At 24.9% G+C, this 22,518-nt stretch overlaps 1 protein-coding gene across 1 annotated transcript in view; it reads left to right on the top strand.

Annotated features, from left to right (window-relative positions):
- LOC129609530 (5-hydroxytryptamine receptor 1-like) overlaps positions 1–22,013 on the top strand; it is a 31,895-nt gene extending 9,882 nt beyond the window's left edge. Inside the window, exon 2 of the mRNA XM_055521495.1 lies at positions 19,550–22,013. Coding sequence (XP_055377470.1) covers positions 20,001–21,449 — 1,449 coding nt within the window. The 5' untranslated portion in view covers positions 19,550–20,000 and the 3' untranslated portion in view covers positions 21,450–22,013. The remainder of the gene's footprint in view (positions 1–19,549) is intronic.
- Positions 22,014–22,518: the final 505 nt, after the last annotated feature.

Genomic DNA, 22,518 nt, shown 5'->3' with positions numbered 1-22,518 from the left:
CTATCATTTTGATTATTAAAATTGGATAATTTAATAGATCACATGCTTCTAAATATAACAGACAATAAATATTTTAAGTTTTGTAATGAATAATTAGGAATTTGAATGAAATATTACACATCTAACACGTTTTACTAGAAAAACTATGAGAAATATAGGAAAATGTTTTATGGGTTAATTTTTAGCTCCCATTGTAGCACAAGTAAAAAAACTAAAAACTTTGATTTTGATTAGCCTTATCTCGGAAACTATGGCTCAATTCTAAATGATTTTGAAGCCAAAAATAAAGAGCAATCAATCCTTTATAAAACAAGTCTCCAATGATTACTCTTTGGCGCATGATTTTAAAGTTACACTCATTTATTTATATACGCAGGAAAAATGTGATACCTTTTTTTCTGGCAGATTGTAGCTCGAAAACGAGTATATCTGCACACCACTCCAACTCCCTCCCCCCACAAACTCAATATTTTCAAATTGTTATTAATAATTAAGGTTTTAAATTAATTTTTAAAATTTTTAAAGCCAATAATTAAAAACTGCTCCAATGGTTCGGAAATTATTTAAATGATACTATTATTAATTATAAATAATTTTTATAAATGAAATTATGATTATTAAAATTATCAATACCGATGAATTCTGTTAAAGTATGAATCTTGAAACAAAGCAGATCTCTATCTAGTAGCAAATAAATGGCGTCTGCCTGGAAATCAATGTCGTCAATTCGGCCTGCAATGATTAACTAATTTTATTGTTGCACTTGTTATCGCTGAAATAAATTTTACTCTAAAATATTATATTAATTCGGTTTTATTTTGCTTGCCGTGTTAAGGTTGATGGTAGTGTAACGTATATGCTTGCTTATCGTATTCTATTATTTTAGAAATCATAGACAACAAATAAAAAATATTGAAAACTGTGATAAGTTTTCAAATCACTACCCTGAAATAATATGTTACATATGTATGCACACACTTATAAAATATTAACACTTTTTTTATCCATTTTTTTTTCCTGAAGGGTAATATTATGGCTATAATTTTAAATATTCTAATTTGTTGAATTCCAATTTCAATTTTAATTTTTATTTTTATACTTTATGAATATACCCTTAAATCTGAAAATTAAAAATTTCTCTAAATTACATAACTTTTATATTATATTCAATGAAAGAAAGAAATACATACATACCTATATATAGTTTATTAAATACGAAAAAACAAGATTCTTATTATCCTTGTTGCTTATACAATAATACACAATGAATATTTATAGTAATTAATTTCAATTTCTAAAAAATCTGATAGGGATTCTCTGTTTATTACCTTGAATTTTCATGAACATAAATTATCAGGATTGAAAATGATTATTAAAGAATTAAATTCAATTCTCCTTTTGTTTTCCTTAAAATTCAATAACAAAACAGAAACCTTAATGTTATGATCATTTTTTATCTTTAATTTTGAATTCTTAAATTTCTTCTACACGCCGGATTTAAAATATTTTCATTCTTTTGTTATCCCATTATTACAATACGCTAAACATACAAATGAAAAAGTCAATTTTTTGAACTCCTGCCGTTTAATTTCCCAAAAATTTAATAACATTCTAAAAAAAAAGTGAAAGAAAAATCTAATTATATAAAAGTTTATATTAAGATTTATACGAAAAAAAAATATTTTTATAATTATTAAAAATACTCGTACAGGGTTAAATTTAAAAAAAAAAATTAAAGTCAAATTCTTGTCAAATGAATGAAAAATTATTCAAATTTATTTAAAAAATTTTTATTTCATTAGAGTAAGAGAAATAAATCGATTCTGAAAAACACATTTCATTTTTATAAATTTTAATGTTAATAAATTTTCTTCCCTTCTTAAATTTAAATGAAGAATAACAGAAAATTTAGCATATGGAGTATTAATTATTTAGCATAACAGAGTGCTAGAACAACTTACTTAAATTTTCTTAGGAATCAACCTTTCTAAAAAGAAAGGATTAATATTATTATGATTCTAACAGAAGTGTACATACATTTAAAAGTTATATGAATGCTAAAAGGCCAAGAATAAAATATTTCATTCGGAAATCTGCGAGCACAATATTAACGTAATTTTCACTGAAACCCAGGCAACTTTGTGAATTATATACAAGTAATCAGTAGCTTTCAATAAAGTTTTACATTCCAATAGAAAAATTCAAGAATTTCAATTTGATATTTTTTAAATAATATAAATAAAAAACTGTAATATAGACATGAGAACAATAAATAAGGATATAACAATAAGAACAAAAATTAATAAGGATTAATAATAACATTTTTTACTCAATTTCTTTATAGTAATTCATCATAAATGTTCATCCTATATACACTATCAAATAAAAAAAAATTTTTAATTGTTATCGAATAATTTATAAGAAAAATATATACGAGTCAATTTCATATTAATTCGGGCATCTAAATATTATAATTAGTTTCAATACTTATATATGAAAATTTCTAACAAAAATTATTTTATAATAAAAATTAATAATTTTTCTTTAAAATATCGTACATAGTGTTTGAAAATTCATTATGTATAATGTTATTAGAAAGAATTTTAAACTATGCATTTGCCTCAAAATAGTTCTGCCATATTAATTATATTAGTTCGGCCACTGTACAAAACTTGTTTTATTTAAGGGGTGCTATTAATACCCCTACAATTGTTATTTATTTTTGTATTTTGGAAATTTATTATGAAGCTAAAACGTCAGTTGCTCTTTGTATTTTATAAAAATAAGATTATTTATGGCTCGTGATAAACCACTTAGTACTGCTATAAAAAAATCCATTATTGTGTCGCAGAAAAATGGCATTGCGGGCCGACAAATTTCAAACAGTTTAAATATGCCGCAGTCAACCGTGCAAGACATCATAAATATGTTAAAGAGAAAAAAGGAAAATACAAAGATATTAAAGAAAACTGGTCGTCGTTCTTTGAGAACTCCAAGAGATCTGTTAAGCACATTAAAATTAATAATTAAAAAAAAAGCGCAGACAGACAGCAGTGCCAAATTGCAAATGAAAAAGGAAAGAAACTTGCAAAAAGAAATTTTTCTCGCTTAACTGCTTTACGACATATAAGAAGCTGGGGTATAAATTTTATAAGATAAATATTTCAATAAAAATTTTTAATTTATAAAGTAATTGCAAAAAAACGATATCTTAGGCAAAAAAAAAAGTCTCTACTTACAAATATAGTAAAAAACGTCGGCTGGATTGATGTAAAACACATATAAATTGAACAAATTCGCAGTGACAATCTGTAATTTGGAATGGCGAATTCACATTTAAAGTTTGTGTTGGAGATTTAGGAAAACGTATTCTTCGTACAACTACTGTAGTTTATAACGAATATTGCTTAAAAAAAAAATTAAAATTTCATAATGCAGGTCAAGGTGTGGGTAATTTACAATTTGTGGATGGTAATCAAAATATTTTGGAGACGTAATTATTTCCATCAATTCCGACGTTACAAAATTGTAACGGTAACTTTATTTTTCATCCAGATGGTGTTACATGCCATACATCGAAAATAATAAGCAACGGGTAGCACAACAAAACACTTCCTTACTTCCATAACCATCCAGTAGCCCCAATCTCTCCCCCGTAGAGTCTCTATTGGATAAGATGAGAAAATTACTAAAAAAGTGACCTGCGAAATCTGTCGTTGATTTAAAAAAAACCATCCTAATCAATATGAAATTGGGCTTGTAAGACTGATAGTCCTTTGCACGCAACAAACCTAGATACCTTTATACAGTGAAATATTTATGAGTGTGTGCGTAAATTGCTTTATGTATATAGTTAAACATACTAATATTGTAATTTTTAAATAAGCGCAATATGTATACTATAATACAGTTACGGTTATGACAAGTTAATACATCATTTTTTTTATGCTTAATCCTTTTCTTCTTTTCACAAAAAAAAAGCAAAAAAAAAAAATTCAAAATTTCAAAGGATAAAAATTCTTAACATTAAAAAATTTTCTCCTCTTTGTAAAAAAATTTCTTTTTCAAAAGATTTCCCTAATTTACATTTCAAAAGTACAGAGAATTAAAAAATAGGGAAAGAAAAAAATTTTTTTTTCTCTCATTACAAAGTTCATTTTTAGAAATCTCAGTTTATTTTGGCATATATGCGAAATGGATTATGTTAAATTGTTTAGAAATGTGTAAATGTGTTCAAAATTAAAATTAATAAATGAAATTTTTAATCGTAAAATAAAAATTTTTAACTTATAAAATATGTAGATGAAACACTTGTGGACGATTCGTTTTTATATGGAATTTAGTGAGGAACTTTAATGGAAATTCCTTAAGAAAATGGAATTCTTTCAATATTTTAATATTTTCTTTCACTGTTGCACTAACTAATAAAATTTTACTTAAATTATAATTATATATAATTTATTTAATTTATAAATTAACAAATAATTTGTTTTGAAATTGAAGGCTCTAAGTTGAAGAGGAAATCTTTTAAAAAATAAAATGCCATATATACGTTCTTTGAAAATCAATAGATATGTTTTAAGCTAATTATAGCCCCCCCAAATAAAAAAATGTCTAACAGGGAGCTTGGCAGTGCACAGACACTTTCATAATATAAGGAAATCGTAGAGCACGTTATGCAGATTCTGATATGCGGAGGTTAAATGACGCTTCACATTTTATTCACTTTCGTTACGTTAATTAGGGAGGACCTCCTATATTTTAGTTTCAATCATCTGGATCCTTCGAGTGTTGTGTCCACCTCGTTCAATTTATTTAGTGATATACAAAAGTATTTTATCAAAATTTAGCATTTTAGTGTACAAAAAATTATGTACAAAAATATTGAAAGTCTGAGATTTTTTCTAACAGAAAACTAATTATCTCTCTTGATTTTCTGATTTGTAAAAGACAATAATTTTTATTTTTTTTTTTTTTTGTAAATTTCTTTAGTTCACTTTAAATAAAAAGGTCCATAATGGAATATTTTGAGTGGAAGATTATACATATAATATTGTATATACTAAGGTACGCCAAAAACTATATAGAAATTTTTTTTAAACAAAAGAAAACCAAAAATCATTGATATGAATTCAGATCAAACCGGAGAAGGCTTGTAAAATAGAACATTCCCAAAGTGAAGCATTTTTTTTAAGAAACTGTTTTTCTTCTCATTTTTTCAGAATTTAGTATTTAATTTATCAATGGCTATTTTTACGAATGTAACGTTTACCTGCATGTTGTTTTCATTTTTAAAATTTAAAAAATGGTAAGGGTTTCGACATAATAAGCTACAAAAACCAAAGAAATTAAAATTTTGGGAAAGAAGCATAATTTTAAGACGGAATGAGGTAGATAAAAATTTTCTTCTAAAGAAATAGATTTTCCATTTAAATGCATTAAATTTTAGTTTCTTGTTTTTAATTTTGTAAATAAACACAGGTACAGACGGGGAATTACTATCAATTTTTTTGTTTCAATTACTAAAAATAATGGAATAAAATATAAAACAAATCTCATCTTTGATAAAAAGAAATTATTAATTTCAAACAAAATTTTTATAATTACCTTAATGTTGTTTTACGAGTTGTACAAAAAAAGAACTCAGATAATGCCATCAAAGTATTATCACTGCATAAAAGGAATTTTTTTATATACGTATATAAGGATTAATATTTAACGAACAGAAAATTTGTTGTATAAACGTTCAAAAGATCAAAAGGGACGAAAACATAGTATATAAAATTAAAGTATTATACACCATAATTTTGGAAAGATATTCCAAAATAAAAATAAAAAACTAAATTCATTAAAATTTTCTAATTCTATAGAGAGTATGTGTGTATGTAGTTCATTTATGATCAATTTAATGGTCATAAACAAAATTAAAAGGGATGCCAGTAAAAATAAAAAGTTGGGTCAAACCAATGGTTTGTGTTATACGAGTAGCAGTTTTCCCTTCAGCAAGTGAAAATATTGCTTTGCAAAACAATCGATGTATACCTACAAAACTATTAAAATTATTTTCATTCATAAACGAAACTATTTCTAAGATTGCATATATTTAGGATGATGCATATAAGTGCAGTCTTTGAAATAAAGCAAAAATTAATTTTAAGAGGGGTTAATATAGTACTCGATTTTAAGGGTTAATTGTATGACTTAAGAAAAATAATTATATTTTTTAATGTAATGAAATTCACCGTTACCTTTCTGCGTTTATAGAAATTTGAAAAAGCTTGCGGTTTCGGAAATATAAAACGTCAAAAATGCAAATTTCAAGAGGCTACAATTTGAGAGGGGGTGGAGATGGAAAAAAAATTTCTTCGGATTTTATGTAACGGTAAATTTTAACGGCCATTTTGTCTTTTTAAAGTTCAAGTATAGTATGCCATGATATAAGAAGCATCCCACTACTTTTCTGCATTTGTAAAATTTGAAAAATGTATATGGTTCAACATATGGACAGAGTGAATAAGCACTTTTTTTCAAAAATTTTTTGGAAAAGTGCTAAAAACGAAAACCATTTGAAATTATTTGCTTAGTTTAAGTTTCTTTTTCTCTCTCTCTTCCTCTTTTAAGTACAACTTTGAATTGAATTACAAGTTATACTCTTAATTAATAATGAACCGATTTTTTTTTTCCCACAGAAATAGACATGGAAATAAAAAAAAATTTCTTTTTTATTTGTATTTGTTTAAATACATACATAAGCATTCTTTACCCTTAACTTGTATTAAATTCAATTAAAATGGAAAAAAAATACTTAGAGAAAATGTGCTAAAACATATTTTTCTAGTTTTTTAGCCAAAGGATATTTAATAAGTCTACAACATATACCTTTCATATTCTTTTATCTATAAACTTGATTTTAATTTAATTTCTCTATTTTTTCTCTGATTTATTTAATTAAGTAATCAGTAGATTTTTTTATATATATAAATTATAAAGTTCATCAAATGAATTTTAATTTTATGATTGTAATTAATTAGAAAAAAAAAATGTTATCTGCATTGCATATCTGTAGGAGTAATGCGAAGCCAAATTAATAAATCTGATATGAGAAGCACATTACCGATCACAATGTAAATTTAGCGAAAGTATTGCATAAGATTATGAAAATTTGCCTTGAACATTTCTGTACTAATCCTTCAGTTAACATACTTAATATAATAGAAATAGTTCTCTTAGAATAGGTTCACTTCATGATATCCGAATTTCTTGAAAGGTTAATTTTAATAGCAAACAGAAGTAAAATATTCAATATCAAGAAAATCCATTAATTAATTCGTAAGATATGGTAAAAGATGTAAAATGGACCCCTTTACTAAAAGTTCAATTCACAAACTCTGATATTTTAAACATTTACTCCTTCATTGTTTTAAAATCCAAAGTTAAAAAATTAAATTTCTGTAAATTTCTGGGAAATTTGTTAATAACGCAATGTACAAATGTTAATTCGATGAGTAGTAAAATCTCATTTGTTGCCACCTGATTTCTTTGTCAAACAAGTTGATTTGTTACATTGTCATTATTTATGCTTCTCTATTAGTGAGAACTTTATTCCCGGTGAAAATTTGACACGCGAAATTGGGTGCTAATACAGCCTCCATTCTTATATGCAATGCATTCGATAAAATGAAAAAGTTATCTATAAAGAAAGAAATCGAAAAAATAGGTAAAAAAAAAATTAAAAAATTAATTTAATAAAAAATTTCAAAAAAAAAAATGTCATTTAATATGTTCAATTGTATTACGTTTAATTTTAAAAGAAAATTCTGGGTAAATGGTATTCAATATCTTTTTACTGGGGACCAATTTTTTATTGAATAAAATTCAAATTAAAAATATAATTAAAAAATGAAAAAAATCTCTTCATTTTTCACATAATATCAAGGATTTATTTCAATTCAACTTTAAAAATAGACTTTAATTAGAAAGATTTTACAGTGTAGGGAGAAGTTACCGGGTGAACTTCTGTGTTAAGAGTAAATAGGCAGTACATAATTGTCTTATTAGTCTTTATTCATTTGGCCTAAATTTCAAAACTATATAATTTAAATATAGTGTCTAATATTATGGTCAAGTTATTTGTGAAACCCTCTATTCGTAAGTGGAACATATGCGAAATCCAAAAATATTATAGCTAATATAGATATTCATTACACAAGCCCATTATCTGAGCTTTCTAAAATATATTTAATCAAGTATCTACAAGTACACAGTACAATACAAGTACTTTTGATAGCTTATGCAATGGTATATAACAGTCTACTTAGAAACGAAACACAATATGCAGGGTGATTCAGTAACAAATTATGATTCATATAATCAAGAAGATAGTAAAACTGAGTGTAAAATGAATAAAATTTTTGTTCGGAACATATAGTGTCAAATCGGAATCTTTTCGAAGCTATAGGGATTTTAAGAAAATTTGGCGAAATTTTGACATACCTACTTAGTTTTTTGCTTATAACTTCCATTTTAAAAAAGTTAGAAGCTTCGAACAAACAGTTTTTAAACACTACTATTTAGAAGTTTTAAAACAAAGAAGAGCGCATTTTTTTATTTTTATATGCTTTTTCGGAAATATAAACAGTCGAATTTTATAAAAATATCAATTTTCCTCTTCTTTAATTTTTTTTGTGTCCCGCCAAATTCTTATGAAATTTTTTGAAAATTCTAAAATTCTTTCTACAGAATTTTACCCAACACATTAAGTTTCAATTTATGTCATTAAAAAATCTATTATGGTGCGAGGGATAAAGTAAAAAAACCATTTAAATTTCAAGATGTTAAAGACTTTATTAAAATGTATAAACTTAAAAAAATTAATTATGAACTTTATGAGTTATTTTTTTAGGAGAATTGTAATGAACTTTACAAGTTCAAGTTATTTTCGAAAAAACATGTAACACCAAATAGCTCTTTCGAAAATTCTTTGTTCCAAACTTTTATCTCTTTTAGAACGGAAGTTATAAGTGAAAAATTTCGTCAAAATTTCGAAAATCCCTGTATATCTGAAAAGGTTCCGCTTTAAGACTATGTTCCGAACAAAAACTTTACTTATTTTCAACTGTCTACCCGGTGGTATATGACTCACGGTAACGGGTTTATTTTAATATAACTGTCAGCGAATTTATTTTAGTATTGGGACGGCTTTGACTAAAAAAAAATTCCCATCTAATAATTTTTAGGTAACAATTTTCGCATAATTTTTTTTTGTTACTACATTTTACATTGGAAAAATGTGCAATAGAATCCTCATTTTTTTAATTTGTTCAACAATATTGCTAAATATAGAAAATCAATATTGAGGATGAATTAAAATTTAAACACAATTTTATAAAAATTTTTGTAAAATTACTGAAAAAATTTAATTTAAAAGAAAAAACAATTTTTTAAAATTATTATGAAAGATTTTTGAATAAAATCAAATTTCCCATGGCATCGACCTTATAATTCCCCTATGATACAATTTAATTTCTTTTACATGACACCTTTTTGTTAATTAAATTGAAAAGTTGTAGTTGAAAAATAAAAGTAAGCAAAAACAAAAATTTTTTTTTTGTTAAACATTGGAAAAAAATTCTATTCCTTTTTTTTTATAAAAATTTCATTAAAATTATTTAAAATCAAGTTAACACCATATTCAGCTATATGTATATTTTTTTCTAGTTGAATATTTTCAAAATGAGTCCATCATACATACAAACCATGTAAAACTATTTGATAAATTTTAATTAAATTTTCAGATAATAAAATCATGTTCAATTAAATCAAAATATTTTCGATTTCACATAAAATTCCAATTTCAATTATTAATACTGAAATTTAAAAATTATTTATTATAGAATAAAATATTTTATTAATTTAATGTATAAAGGAATTTTATATATTTTAAAATTAAATTTTACCATTATTTTACTATTATCAAGAATATTGATCTATAGTAAATAATATAAATAAATTTTCCGAGTAAAGATTCATATAGCAAATAAAATTTAATGATTTCAAAGGATTTTCGAAATTGTATTAATTATAATTAATGATAAATTATGCAGAATTATAATTTTACAAAATGTTATAAAACAATTTTAGAAAAAATCAAATTTTTAATTTTTTTTTTTTTAATTTTTTTTAGTTTTCTTAAACCCGATAATTTTATACGAAATCTTAGTCACTAAATGTCAAAAAATCTCTCATGATACTGAAGTTAAAGCACAAAAACACCATTTCTATGTTAAGATTTCAAGGTCCCTAATAAAATATAAAAAAAATTGTCACTATTTTAAATTTTTATTAATTTTAAGTGCTGCAGTTATCAACTTTTATTAATTTTTAATCACAACATTTACTTGAGACCCACCGTTGAAATTTTTAAGAACCGTAATTTTGATTAAAACACAGAATTTTAATATTTTTATTGAAAGTTCAATTTCAAAGCCTTGATATTTCTTTAAAAATTTATTAGTACATAGCTTATAACAACATGAATTCATACATATTTGAAATTTCAGAGATGCTATGTTTAGTTTTTTCTAATATGTATCTGATTTTCATTCTCGTTATGTCAGGCAAAGCTTTATACATTAAATTTTCAGTTAATCTGTTAAGTTTTCTTAAAAATAGTAACATTTAATAAGAATGTTAAAATTATTAACAGTTTTGGAATTTCATAAAGAAGGAAGCATACCTAGTAAAAAATTTTCCATCAAGGATTTTATAATTTTCGATATAAATTTTTATTCTATATTATACCTTTTATTATTTAAATTGTTATACATATGAAGCATGATATAGCTTTATTAAAAGATCGTTCATCAAAAATAATATGAAATTATATTTTTGTAAATCAATTGGAGTATGCAATTTAAAATTGTAATTTAAGTTTATTTTAGTCATCACATAAATGAAAATTAAATAAGCGTCAAAAATTAAATTTTAAGTCAAACAAATGATTTGTAAAGTAGCACATTTACCTTAAATATAGCAACAAAATTGAAATGCTAAAATTTATTGATTTCTTTCTTATTAGACTTGCAAAAGTTGTACTCTCGTATGATAATCACTGAAGTGGTTTTTATTCATCAACTTGAAGTAAGGTTCTCTGATATTTCGCTATTTTTGTTGGATCCACATGATCTTTCAGGGAGAATTCGAACAACTTTAGGTCAGTAGAGCTTTTCAATGTCAGTCATAACAGTACGGGTTATAGTAAAAATGAGCTATTGACTATGATGTTGCGTGCCGTCAATTTTAACTCCGTTTTGTTTTGATTAAATGAAGATTGTTTTATCTCTTTCATAAAATTCTTAGAAATTTAAATTAATTTTTATAGGGATTTAATAGAAAAAATGTTTGTTCTTACAATAAAATTAAGCATTTGGCTTTGAAACAGTAAATTTCGACCTTAAAATGGGTGGAGAAAAAGTAAAAATAATAAGCACATTATTCTTATATTTATTAATAATATTTTGTTTTTTAACTTTTTTCTGTTACAAATTTGATAATCATGATTGAGCTAATTATTTGTTAAAAAATTTTATTAAAAAACCATTTTATAACCTTCATTTATGATGATGTACGAGTATATACATATGTAATTTTATTATGTTTTCGAATTCGAAATGTCTATTTTGATTCCATCATTGCAAAAAATGAAATTTAATGTTATATTTTTTTATACATATTTCAAAAATACAAAATAATGATTGCCTGTAATAGACATCTTAATTTAATTGGGATTTACGGGATAAAATTTTACATTACGCAATGTAACAGTTTAATAATTGAAGTTTCCAATATGATGGAAAAAAATACAAAGCAGATAATTATATAATAAATTACATTGATTTTGTATGAAATTTATTATGCAAGGTGTGCACGATTCAAAGAGAGTACTCAAGAAATAGACTAAAGGTATAGGCAGACATACAATTTTTAAATTTACAATCACTGCTTGATTGTAAAATCGCGTCTATTTAAATCGGTTGCGTTACCTTAACTATTGCGTCAACTCAAATCGGTTGCGTTAATTAAAAATTGCAATCAGTTTGAAAAAAAAGTAATTAGCAGTTTGATTGCTTAATTGCATACGAACGTACACCTGCATGTATGCGCACTTGAATACTTTTTTTTTTTATTCCTACTTCGCTCCTGGGAGGAGCATAGGGCTGGTGCGCGATACTGTAGATAATCATGAACACCAGTTTCTTACGTCTTTGAATTTGCCAGGTAGGTGACGAGCCTACCGTAGTTTTATATTAGATATTTAAAGGTTATTGATATTTACTATTTTATTTTGCTGAATTTTTTAATATTGAATATTATTGAAATATGGCAAATAGTTGATATGCACAATATGTATAACATAATTGTGTATAAAGCTATAAATATTGAATATAATTTTTTATATTGACCTGACTGGGCTTTGAACCCGAGACCTTTCTGTTAAAGGACCAGTGCAATAACCACTGCACCATTGATCAGGCGCATTTAAATATAAACTCATGGAATACGAATAAGCAATGGAATAATTGCCCAACTAAAAATTGAATGTCTGCCTCAGCTAAAAATATAGAAATTGGACAGTTTTTAGAAAAATCAGTGCATGAAATTTCAGTTTTAAATATAATTCGAGTACGAAAAAAAAAAAAAAGAAAATTTCAATCATTATTTTTTGTTCGTCTAGTCTTAACCCAAACCCATTGCATCATTCTATTTTGGGAATACATCTTGAAGTCTTGCACACCCTGTATATAGGCACAAATACAATTTAAATACATATTTTAATTATTTAACATTATATGTATATTTCAATTCTTTTTGTATTAATAATTAAAACATTACAAAATAAAAAATAATAAATTTAAAAATTATGCTTTCTAATATTCACTGATTACATAAATGAGACCTAAAATCATAATATTCTTTGTATATGTTAATAGTTCCCATAGCAATATTTTTACTATATAAGAATGTTTATGTTGTTCACTTATAATTATAATACATTGGACCATTAACAGAATCAAATGCTCTCATTTTTATCCACCGCATTCCAATAAAGGAAAATTTGATAGCACTAAATTCCTTGAAATTTAATATTTAAATTCAAAATATTAAAATAATGAATTTGTAAATTTTTTTGGAAATGCCAGCGTTCGGAAGCCGAGCTACAGGCCGATTTAACATTTTTTACCATATTTATGAGGAATTAAATAAGTGAATTTTGAAAAATTTCTTGTAATTTAATATTTGAGTTCTATTTGGTACTTAAACTGACTGAAAATTCGGATGACATAAAGACGCTCTGGTCGTCGGATGGTATGAATCTCTACTATATGAGCAAAATTTACATTTTTCTAGATCTGTTGACTAGAGGCTTACTATAGAGTTCTCAAAATTTACAAGGTGTGCTCAACATTTTTTTGCTAAATTAGACAATACATGTACTGGAAAGTAGCAAATTGTTTTAATTTTATTTTAATTTGCTAAACACTCTAATTTTTCTGATCCGTTAACTACCTCCGCTAATTTTCGATTCAATTCGTTTCTTATTCATTTCAATATTTATGTTTTTTTCTTAAATTAAATAATTAATATTAATAGAATTAAAATTAACGAAAAATTTGCTCTTCAAAAATAAAAAAAAAATTTTCATAAAACATAATCACACTTTCCATATATACCTACATATAATTTGTCAATATTCTATATTTCTGGATCATTTTGTCAATTTCAATTCCTTTGTAAAGTAAAAAATTCAAAATTTTCTTTGGCAATATGCCATACACAATGAAATTTCTCTAAAAATCTATCTAAAACAATTGACAGATTCTAGTACGTAAATAAAGCACCAAGTGACATTTTTCTATATTTAGATATTTACAAGCATACACACAAGTATACACATTTATAATATAATATTCTTTCATAATTATTACGAGATGAAATTTGATTGACATGCTAAATAAATATTTTGAACTTTACCTAACTTTTAATAATAATATTTTTTTAAAAAAGAAATTATCGTATACGAGTATAATTTTTTGTATGAGAACACAAAATTTTTGCTCCATAACAATAAAATCATTTTAGTCTAACCTTGTTTGTTGGCACAGAAATTTTATATTTTTTATAATTTGAAGTTTTAAAACAAAATCAAATTGTATAAAAGTTTTAAGTTTCTTTTATATTTAGTGAAAATTCACAAAAACTTAATAATTAATTAGAAAGTTTTGTAAATGTAATTAAATTAATTATTCGGAAATAATTAAAATTATTTTATAAATTATTTTTAAATTTAATGTGAAACAAATATTTTTTAATTTGCGTCTACCAAATATGCTATTTTAAAATTATCAATTTAATTGTGATTTTGTGAAACAATTTATGTAGGGTGAGTTTCCATACCTTTGGATTGCTTTACCTATTGGACAATATGAATATATCAGGAAAATTTTATAATAAGTTATCATTAAATGTTGTACAGTTCCAGAAAAAAAAATTTTTATTTCTGAAAAAACTAATCTATACTCTTATACAATATAATTTCGAAATATTATAAAACCGCAATTAAATTTTTATCAAAAGTAATTTTTTTTTTTTATTAGATTTTCAAATATTTTATGCCTTAATTAATAGCATTTTTAGTTTTATATTATATTATTATGTACAAGTACATTATACATACAAGGTGTTTCGTATAAAATGGCAAATATTTTTAGAAATGATTTTTTGATCAATTTCCAGGAAAAATGTTGCATATACTCGTTTTCGAGCTACAGTCTGTTTGAAAAAAAACTGACTGTTACTGCTTATAAATAAATATTTATAGTTTCGAAACCATTCGACATAAACTAACTATCGGGGACTTTTTTTTACAGATAATTGATTGCTCTCTTTATTCGGATTTTCAATCAATTAGATTTCAGTCATATTTTTCAAGATAAAACTGGTCAAAGTCACGATTTTTTTTTTTTTTAAACTCGAAATTTCTCGAAAATTGAACAATGAAAGCTGAAAGTTAACCCATTAGTATAGTATGTATAATAACGAATTTTTATGAAATGTAATCAAGGCTATATTTTGTCTCCACAACATACCTAAAATTATAATTAAGTGTTATACTTCAAAAATGCGAATATGTGCATGTACCATAGTAGGCAAAAATTAAACTTTCACATTTTTCTTAATTACTCAACCATTTTGTAACCTTGTCCTATATATTTTAAACTTATATGATGAAAATTAAATTATTTATCAGAGTTTATGAGCAAAAAATTTGAAATTTTGGAAAAAAAAAAAACTATGAACGTAATTTTTGATGTTTTGTCTATAAATAGGAGTGCTCATCATTTTGTGATTCTTACTATATTTGTTGTCTCTTTGATTCGATCAAAACAAAAGTAGATTGGAATTATGGCCACTACTCTCATTTATTATAATGGTAATCTCTTACACAATTCCTTACATTACACAAACGCATTAAATTAAATTATAAATTTAAGAGAAGACCGGGTATCAGAAACACGTCCAAAAAATCATTGAGCCCATCGAAGACTATTTACTTTTATATATGGCTTTATACATTCATTTACTTTAATTAATATTAATTTTTTTCTCAAAAACAATAAAACCAAATTTAACAACATGCGTTTTCTGTAGATGGTAAGAATAATAAAATTTAAATTTATATTCAAAATTTTTATAATTTTTTAATATTTTAAGAAAATTTAATGATAGCATTTATGTGTGAATAAAAAAAAATTTTCCCCCCCCCTAAATAATTTTCTTTTTTGAATTCATTATCAAGTACATACGAAATATAAAGCAAGACGTGATAACGAATATCCACTACCAGAACCTTAACATTATACGACGTTTTAATTTTATTAATCAAATGAAAATTTTTAATAAACTTCCTCTTTTTCAAGTTATTCATATATAACATAATGTATACACGATTAATTTATTATGTACATATAAAACGACATAATCTTGTTTCATAAAGTACAAAATCCACAAAAAAATTTGCAATGCAATCATTATTTTAAAATAAAGAGACAAAAATGAAAAATTAATGTAAATTGCTGCAGTTTATTCACTTATAAATTATTCAATCACAAGTATGTCATAATTTTTACATATCATATACATAATATATAAACGCATGAATATATATATACGTTTTCCAATAGAAAATATCCGAGGGCTTATGGGCAAATCACATTTTCTAGGATTTTCAAAATTTTTTAAATTTTTAGTTCATTAGGAGGACACAAAAAAATTAAAAGGTACTGACCCAATTCACTTAAGAGTCAAAATACACTAAAAGTAAAAATTGAATTAATCAAGAATGCAAATTTAGTAAAGTTTAAAATTTTAAAATATTTTCATATTATGAGGATTATAAGGCTTTCAACAATTGCCCTCCACATGTTTAACTTGATAATTTGAAAGCAAAAAATCTGATGCGATCAGTACATAACTTACCGCGAGGTTTATTATCTAGTTTAACGAATATGCTGTATAATATTATTAAATTAAATACTTCTTTATAATTTTAAGAACCCTAGTAAGATTTTAGATAGCTTACCTAGATAAATGTGAATCTGGCTCTAAGCAGAGCTTCATGAGTTACTTTCAATAGTGAGCAGATCTCAAATATTAAATTTCAACAAATTTTGATAACTACTTCCTTATATATCGTAAATAATGCAAATTCCGTCCCAGGTTGGGTTTCCGAGCGCCGATGTTCCCAAAAACTTTACACTTTCATTGTTTCAGCACCCTATATGAATACATATATTAAATTTCAAGAAAAACAATAGATCATTTCAATTTAATAAGTACAAAAATGTAAATTTTGCCCATAGGAAAATCCAATGCCAGAGAACTGGGAGTTAATCGAACCATCTCATCCTCGATAAGAACTCAGATATAAATTTTTGTGAAAATCGCTCCAGTCGACCTTGAGATACTGATTTGCACAGACAGACTGACAGACAGATAAACAGACTTACAGACAGACCGACAGATATCTCTCTAAAAATAGTTTAGTTCCGCTCCCTTATAGTACAGAGAAATACATTCCGTCGAAAACACGACATGTAAAATTTGGTTCCATCACATAAGCTCCCTTATTGTATTGCATCGGTAAAAAAAATTTTTTTGTATTTTTTTATAGCATATAAAAGTTATGGGCAAAAACGGAATTTTATCAAAAAAAAAAAAACTTAAGTATATCTACATACATATATACTTAAAATTTAAATTATTTGACTCAAAGATATTCAAGTGTCTGCGAAAATGTTTGTATTGTAGATTTTGTATACTTTTGCAAATATAAAAATTTGAAATGATTTGCATAAATTTCAGGAATAAATTAATTTTTTATTTTGATATCAAATTTATAGGACGCTTCGCAAAATATAAAAAGTGTGTAATGTCAGAGCTACTGAATAAGTCAAATTGGCATAAAATCTGAATTTTGGAAGAAGTCCTTATAATATATTCATAATTTTAGAGAAATTATTTATCTACTTAACTTTATAGAAAATTAAGATAGATGACCAAAACTCATATTTTTCGAATGCCATTTTACTTATTTTACATTAAATTTTTATTATTGGTCCTTTATGAAACTCCCAATTGCGAGTAATAATAAACTCTCAAATGTTACAATATATTATAACATTATATTATATTTAAATAGCGAGGAATATCAAAGTGAACACCTATATATTTGTTCTATATTATTGGAAATTTTTCATTTCCCAAAATAAAATATGACCCATAACGTGGGTATTGACCGACCAATACTGCTATAACCTTACAAATGAATTAATCTATCAGTTGTGAGAGAATTTCTACACTGCTTCATACCAGCAAGACATTTACTATGGCTAAGGATTTGTGCAAATGTCATGCAATTGGGAAAAATATGCATGACAAGATATTACAAACGAAACGGAAAATCTATAATACCTTACAAATAATAATCTCTAAATTATGAATGATATTATCATAATCACACCTTGAAAGATTTGCAAATTATATGAATATATTAAAAAAAATAAAACTATTAAAGGGGCATTTACAAAAAATTTTTATGGATTTATTACTTATAGAAATTTGTTGCAACAGCTTTAAGAGTTTTGCATGAAATTATTTGATTATTAAATTACAATAAGGATAATACATATTTACATAACCATAAGTTTTTCGCAAGCAACTGAGTTTTAGTTGGAACTTTCTGAAAAAAAAATTATTTATAAATATTATTAAACCAATTTGAAAAAAGATTAGGTAATATTATTGAACAACATTCGTTTTGGATTTTGGAACATCTTGAACGTAATTGCGTTTCGCAAATTTCATTAATTTACCGTTTTCATGCATTATTCAGCAATTACAATATCATAAGCTGAATTGCCGGTATTTCAAATTTAGGTTATATCACAAGATGAGAGGGTTTTTTCTACATTCCTTATTGAGTGATTAAAAAAAGTAGGAGGTTGTTGTATGCATACACATTTGAGATTTACCATATGCTCGTGAACTACAAATGCACTCTTTTATTCTAAATTCACTTTTCTTTCAAAATTATTCATAAAGTTTTGCCAAAATTACTGACCTACTTCAAATTCAAATTTAATTTGCGTACTAACTCAATTAATAAGCATACTCCGAAATTATAAGATTAACCACTCTCCTAAGGACCATTGCCTTCTAAAATTTTTTTTATTATTAACTAAAAAGAAACTTATTCAATGGCAAATTGCAGTTTAAAATGCACTTTTTATTAAAGCCTCATACACCACAACTAATTTATTTTTAAGTATTTATCGAAATGATCTAAAAATATAAGTGACGTTTAAGTGAAACTTTATAAAATAATTGTATATTTTATTATAGACAAAAGTTCACAAATAATTACTGTTATACAATATAGTTGCACATTGGGCTCATTCTGCTGTATATTGAGCGCATTCTGCTGTATATTGAGCTATGTTATTAACACTTTATTTTGGTATCCAATATGATTATTTATGGTTTCAATAAGATGAATCTTGAGGTATAGTACATAGAAAATTTTTTAAAAAAATAAATTCCTATTTAAAGACCAAAGAAATTTTCTGAAAAAAACCTTCAAAATTTATCTGTCGAGCTTGTCAAGACCTTTCCATTAATATAATAGGGCAGTCAACCATATTAAATTAAATTTTCTTTCTTACTTTTTGAGGTCTGAGTCCTAGCGGGATTTATTTTCTGAATGATTTCCGAAAAAAAATTGTGGATCTCTCCGAAATTATTGCATTTACCTGAAAAGGCTGTTTGAAACCCGAAATTTTTATTAATCGATTGTCATCCACTACAATTAGTGAAAAATATTATTGAATTTACAATTACACAAATATATTAGCATAATAGTTTTTATTTTATAAAATATAATATTAACGGTTTGATTTTTACTAATTCAATTATTTTTTTCCAATTTTTTCAGAAACACAGACAATCCGTTTCCAATGTAATGTAGCTTCAAAATTGAATTCATGTATGCGTATACGGCTGATAAAAGTTTTACATATAGTTCCTCCAAATTCCATTAAGCAAATAAAAAATTATTTTAATATTTAACAAGACTACCGCATTCACATTAAGACACAATGAACAACAACTGTATTGAGAAAAGAAGATGCACATAAAGCTCATAAGACACGATATACGTGCATGTTAAAATTTAAAAAATAAATATAAATAATTAAAATAAATTATATAGGAAAAAATTAAAGTGTTCAAATTATATTAGCAAAATATATACGAAATAATGTAAGAACCAGGCTATAGAAAAATATTAAAATGGAATCAATAATTTTTACAACATTTGAGATGGGATCATAAGATGTTGTTTTTTAGTACAAGAAAATACCTTTACGTACCAAAATCCTGCTTGTATGGATTCATTTCAATCAAAAGAAATTATTACATCCAGACTGCTTCATAATTTTACAACTACGTTGATAGATCAAATAAGACTTTTTGATGAGAGTTCCTTGTTTTCATCTAGTACAACCACACAAAATAAAAGTTATTTAGATGAGTTGCCAAAGTTTACTGAAACGGATTTAAATAATAATTTTAGCAATAATTATAATAATAACGTTGATGTAAACTATACAATATTAACAACGGAATCCGATCAAACTGACGAAACTAATCTCTCTCCTTTTCAAACCGTAACTGTTAGTATTATTTTATTGTTAATTATTTTAGGCACGGTTATTGGTAATGTACTTGTATGTGTGGCTGTATGTCTTGTTAGAAAATTAAGAAGACCGTGCAATTATCTTTTAGTATCTTTAGCTGTATCAGATTTATGTGTTGCTGTTCTAGTTATGCCAACTGCTCTTCTATATGAAGTTCTTAGAAAATGGAATTTCGGACAATTATTTTGTGATATTTGGGTTTCATTTGATGTTTTATGTTGTACAGCTTCAATATTAAATTTATGTGCTATATCAGTTGATCGATATTGGGCAATTACAAAACCATTGGAATATGGTGTTAAAAGAACACCAAGACGTATGATGATATGTGTTGGTTTAGTATGGTTAGCAGCTGCATGTATATCATTACCACCATTATTAATACTTGGAAATGAACATGTTGGTGAAAATGGTGAACCAATATGTACTGTTTGTCAAAATTTTGGTTATCAAATATATGCAACATTAGGTTCATTTTATATACCATTAACAGTTATGTTATTTGTATACTATCAAATATTTAAGGCAGCTAGAAGAATTGTTATGGAAGAAAAAAGAGCTCAAACACGTTTAGAAAATGCATTAAATGGTACAACAGCTGAAAAAGTAGAAATAAATGAAAATATAAGATGTGGAGATAATTATCGTAATACATCAACAACAACAACAACAACAACAAATATTACACAACCATCACAAATAGGTAATTCTGGTAGTGGAGCAGCTAATTTATTAAGTTCACCACATCAAAAAAAATTAAGGTTTCAATTAGCTAAAGAAAGGAAAGCATCAACAACCTTAGGTATTATAATGTCAGCATTTACGGTTTGCTGGCTACCATTTTTTATATTAGCTCTAATAAGACCATTTGTCGAAAGAGAAAATTATCATGTTCCAGAAGCTTTATCATCATTATTTTTATGGTTGGGTTATGCTAATTCTCTATTAAATCCAATCATATATGCAACATTAAATAGAGATTTCCGTAAACCGTTCCAAGAGATATTATACTTCCGTTGTTCAAATTTAAATATTATGATGAGAGAAGATTTTTATCATAGTCAATATGGTGAGCCACCATCACAACGTGTTGTTTTGGGAGCAGAAGGTCAAGGAGCACGGGAAAGTTTTCTTTGAATATAGTAATAATATTTAATAAAAAAAAAAAAATACTAGTATAAATATATATGTATAACATTATAAATATGTATAAACTAAAATATAGCATAATATAAATTTATTTATAAACATATATATATATATATATATACCTACTACTTGCATATATATATATACATGTATAATTATATAGATATTATTGTAGACAAGAAAATAAAAAATAATTATTTTTAAAAAGAAAAAAAAAAAACAAAAATCTGCATGTAACAATAGTTAAGGATATTAGAAGAAAAAAAAGAACAAAAATAAAACTTACAAAATAACTAGATGATATTAAAGGATTAAAAGAAAAACCAAATGTCTTTTTTATAAAAACAAAACATACTTACATACTTGCTTTATAATTAAAATTTTATTTTAAATATGTAAAAGAAAATGAAAGTTTCTTACACATACGCACGTATGTATACGATGACTTTCACCAAAAACTTAGAGCCTAGTATTAAAAATACAGACTTACATATTAATAGCTATGTATTCAATAAGTCACAAAATTAAATTTAGTTTACCATAAATTCAAAACTGAAAAAAAAAAAATAAAAAACATAATTGTTAATTATCATCAACTTTTAAAATTTTAACTGTAAATTTTAATTTAAGTTAATCATTTTAAAACTATTTAACATAAAATGTCTATATTTTATAACTTTATATTTCAAAAACAAAAACACAAAAAAAAAAAAAATAGAAAAATATTAATAATAAAAAAAAATAATTAAAAATCTTGAAAAAAAAAAGAGAAAATTCGATTAAAAGCTCCAAAAACTGGCTTAGAATTCACAAGTATAATTGTAAGAAATTTCTTAACCCATTGTTACCCCCATTCAAATACATATATATGTTTTCTTCAATATACCAATATATAGATATTGCAATATAAAAAAAAAGGACAAGTTTTCATAAACTTACAGTCTCAATGTAAAAAATGTGTTCCAATTTACCAAAATGCCCCAAAAAATATGCAATTTTACAAAATTTAATAATGTCGATATTATAATTATAGTCGGACTGTAATAGTATTCTAATC

Source organism: Condylostylus longicornis, unplaced genomic scaffold (genome assembly GCF_029603195.1).
Source record: "Condylostylus longicornis isolate FDR11 unplaced genomic scaffold, ASM2960319v2 ptg000040l, whole genome shotgun sequence".
Lineage (NCBI taxonomy): Eukaryota > Metazoa > Arthropoda > Insecta > Diptera > Dolichopodidae > Condylostylus > Condylostylus longicornis.
The sequence above is the reverse complement of the archived record's forward strand: the minus strand, read 5'-3'. Positions and strand labels throughout refer to the sequence as shown.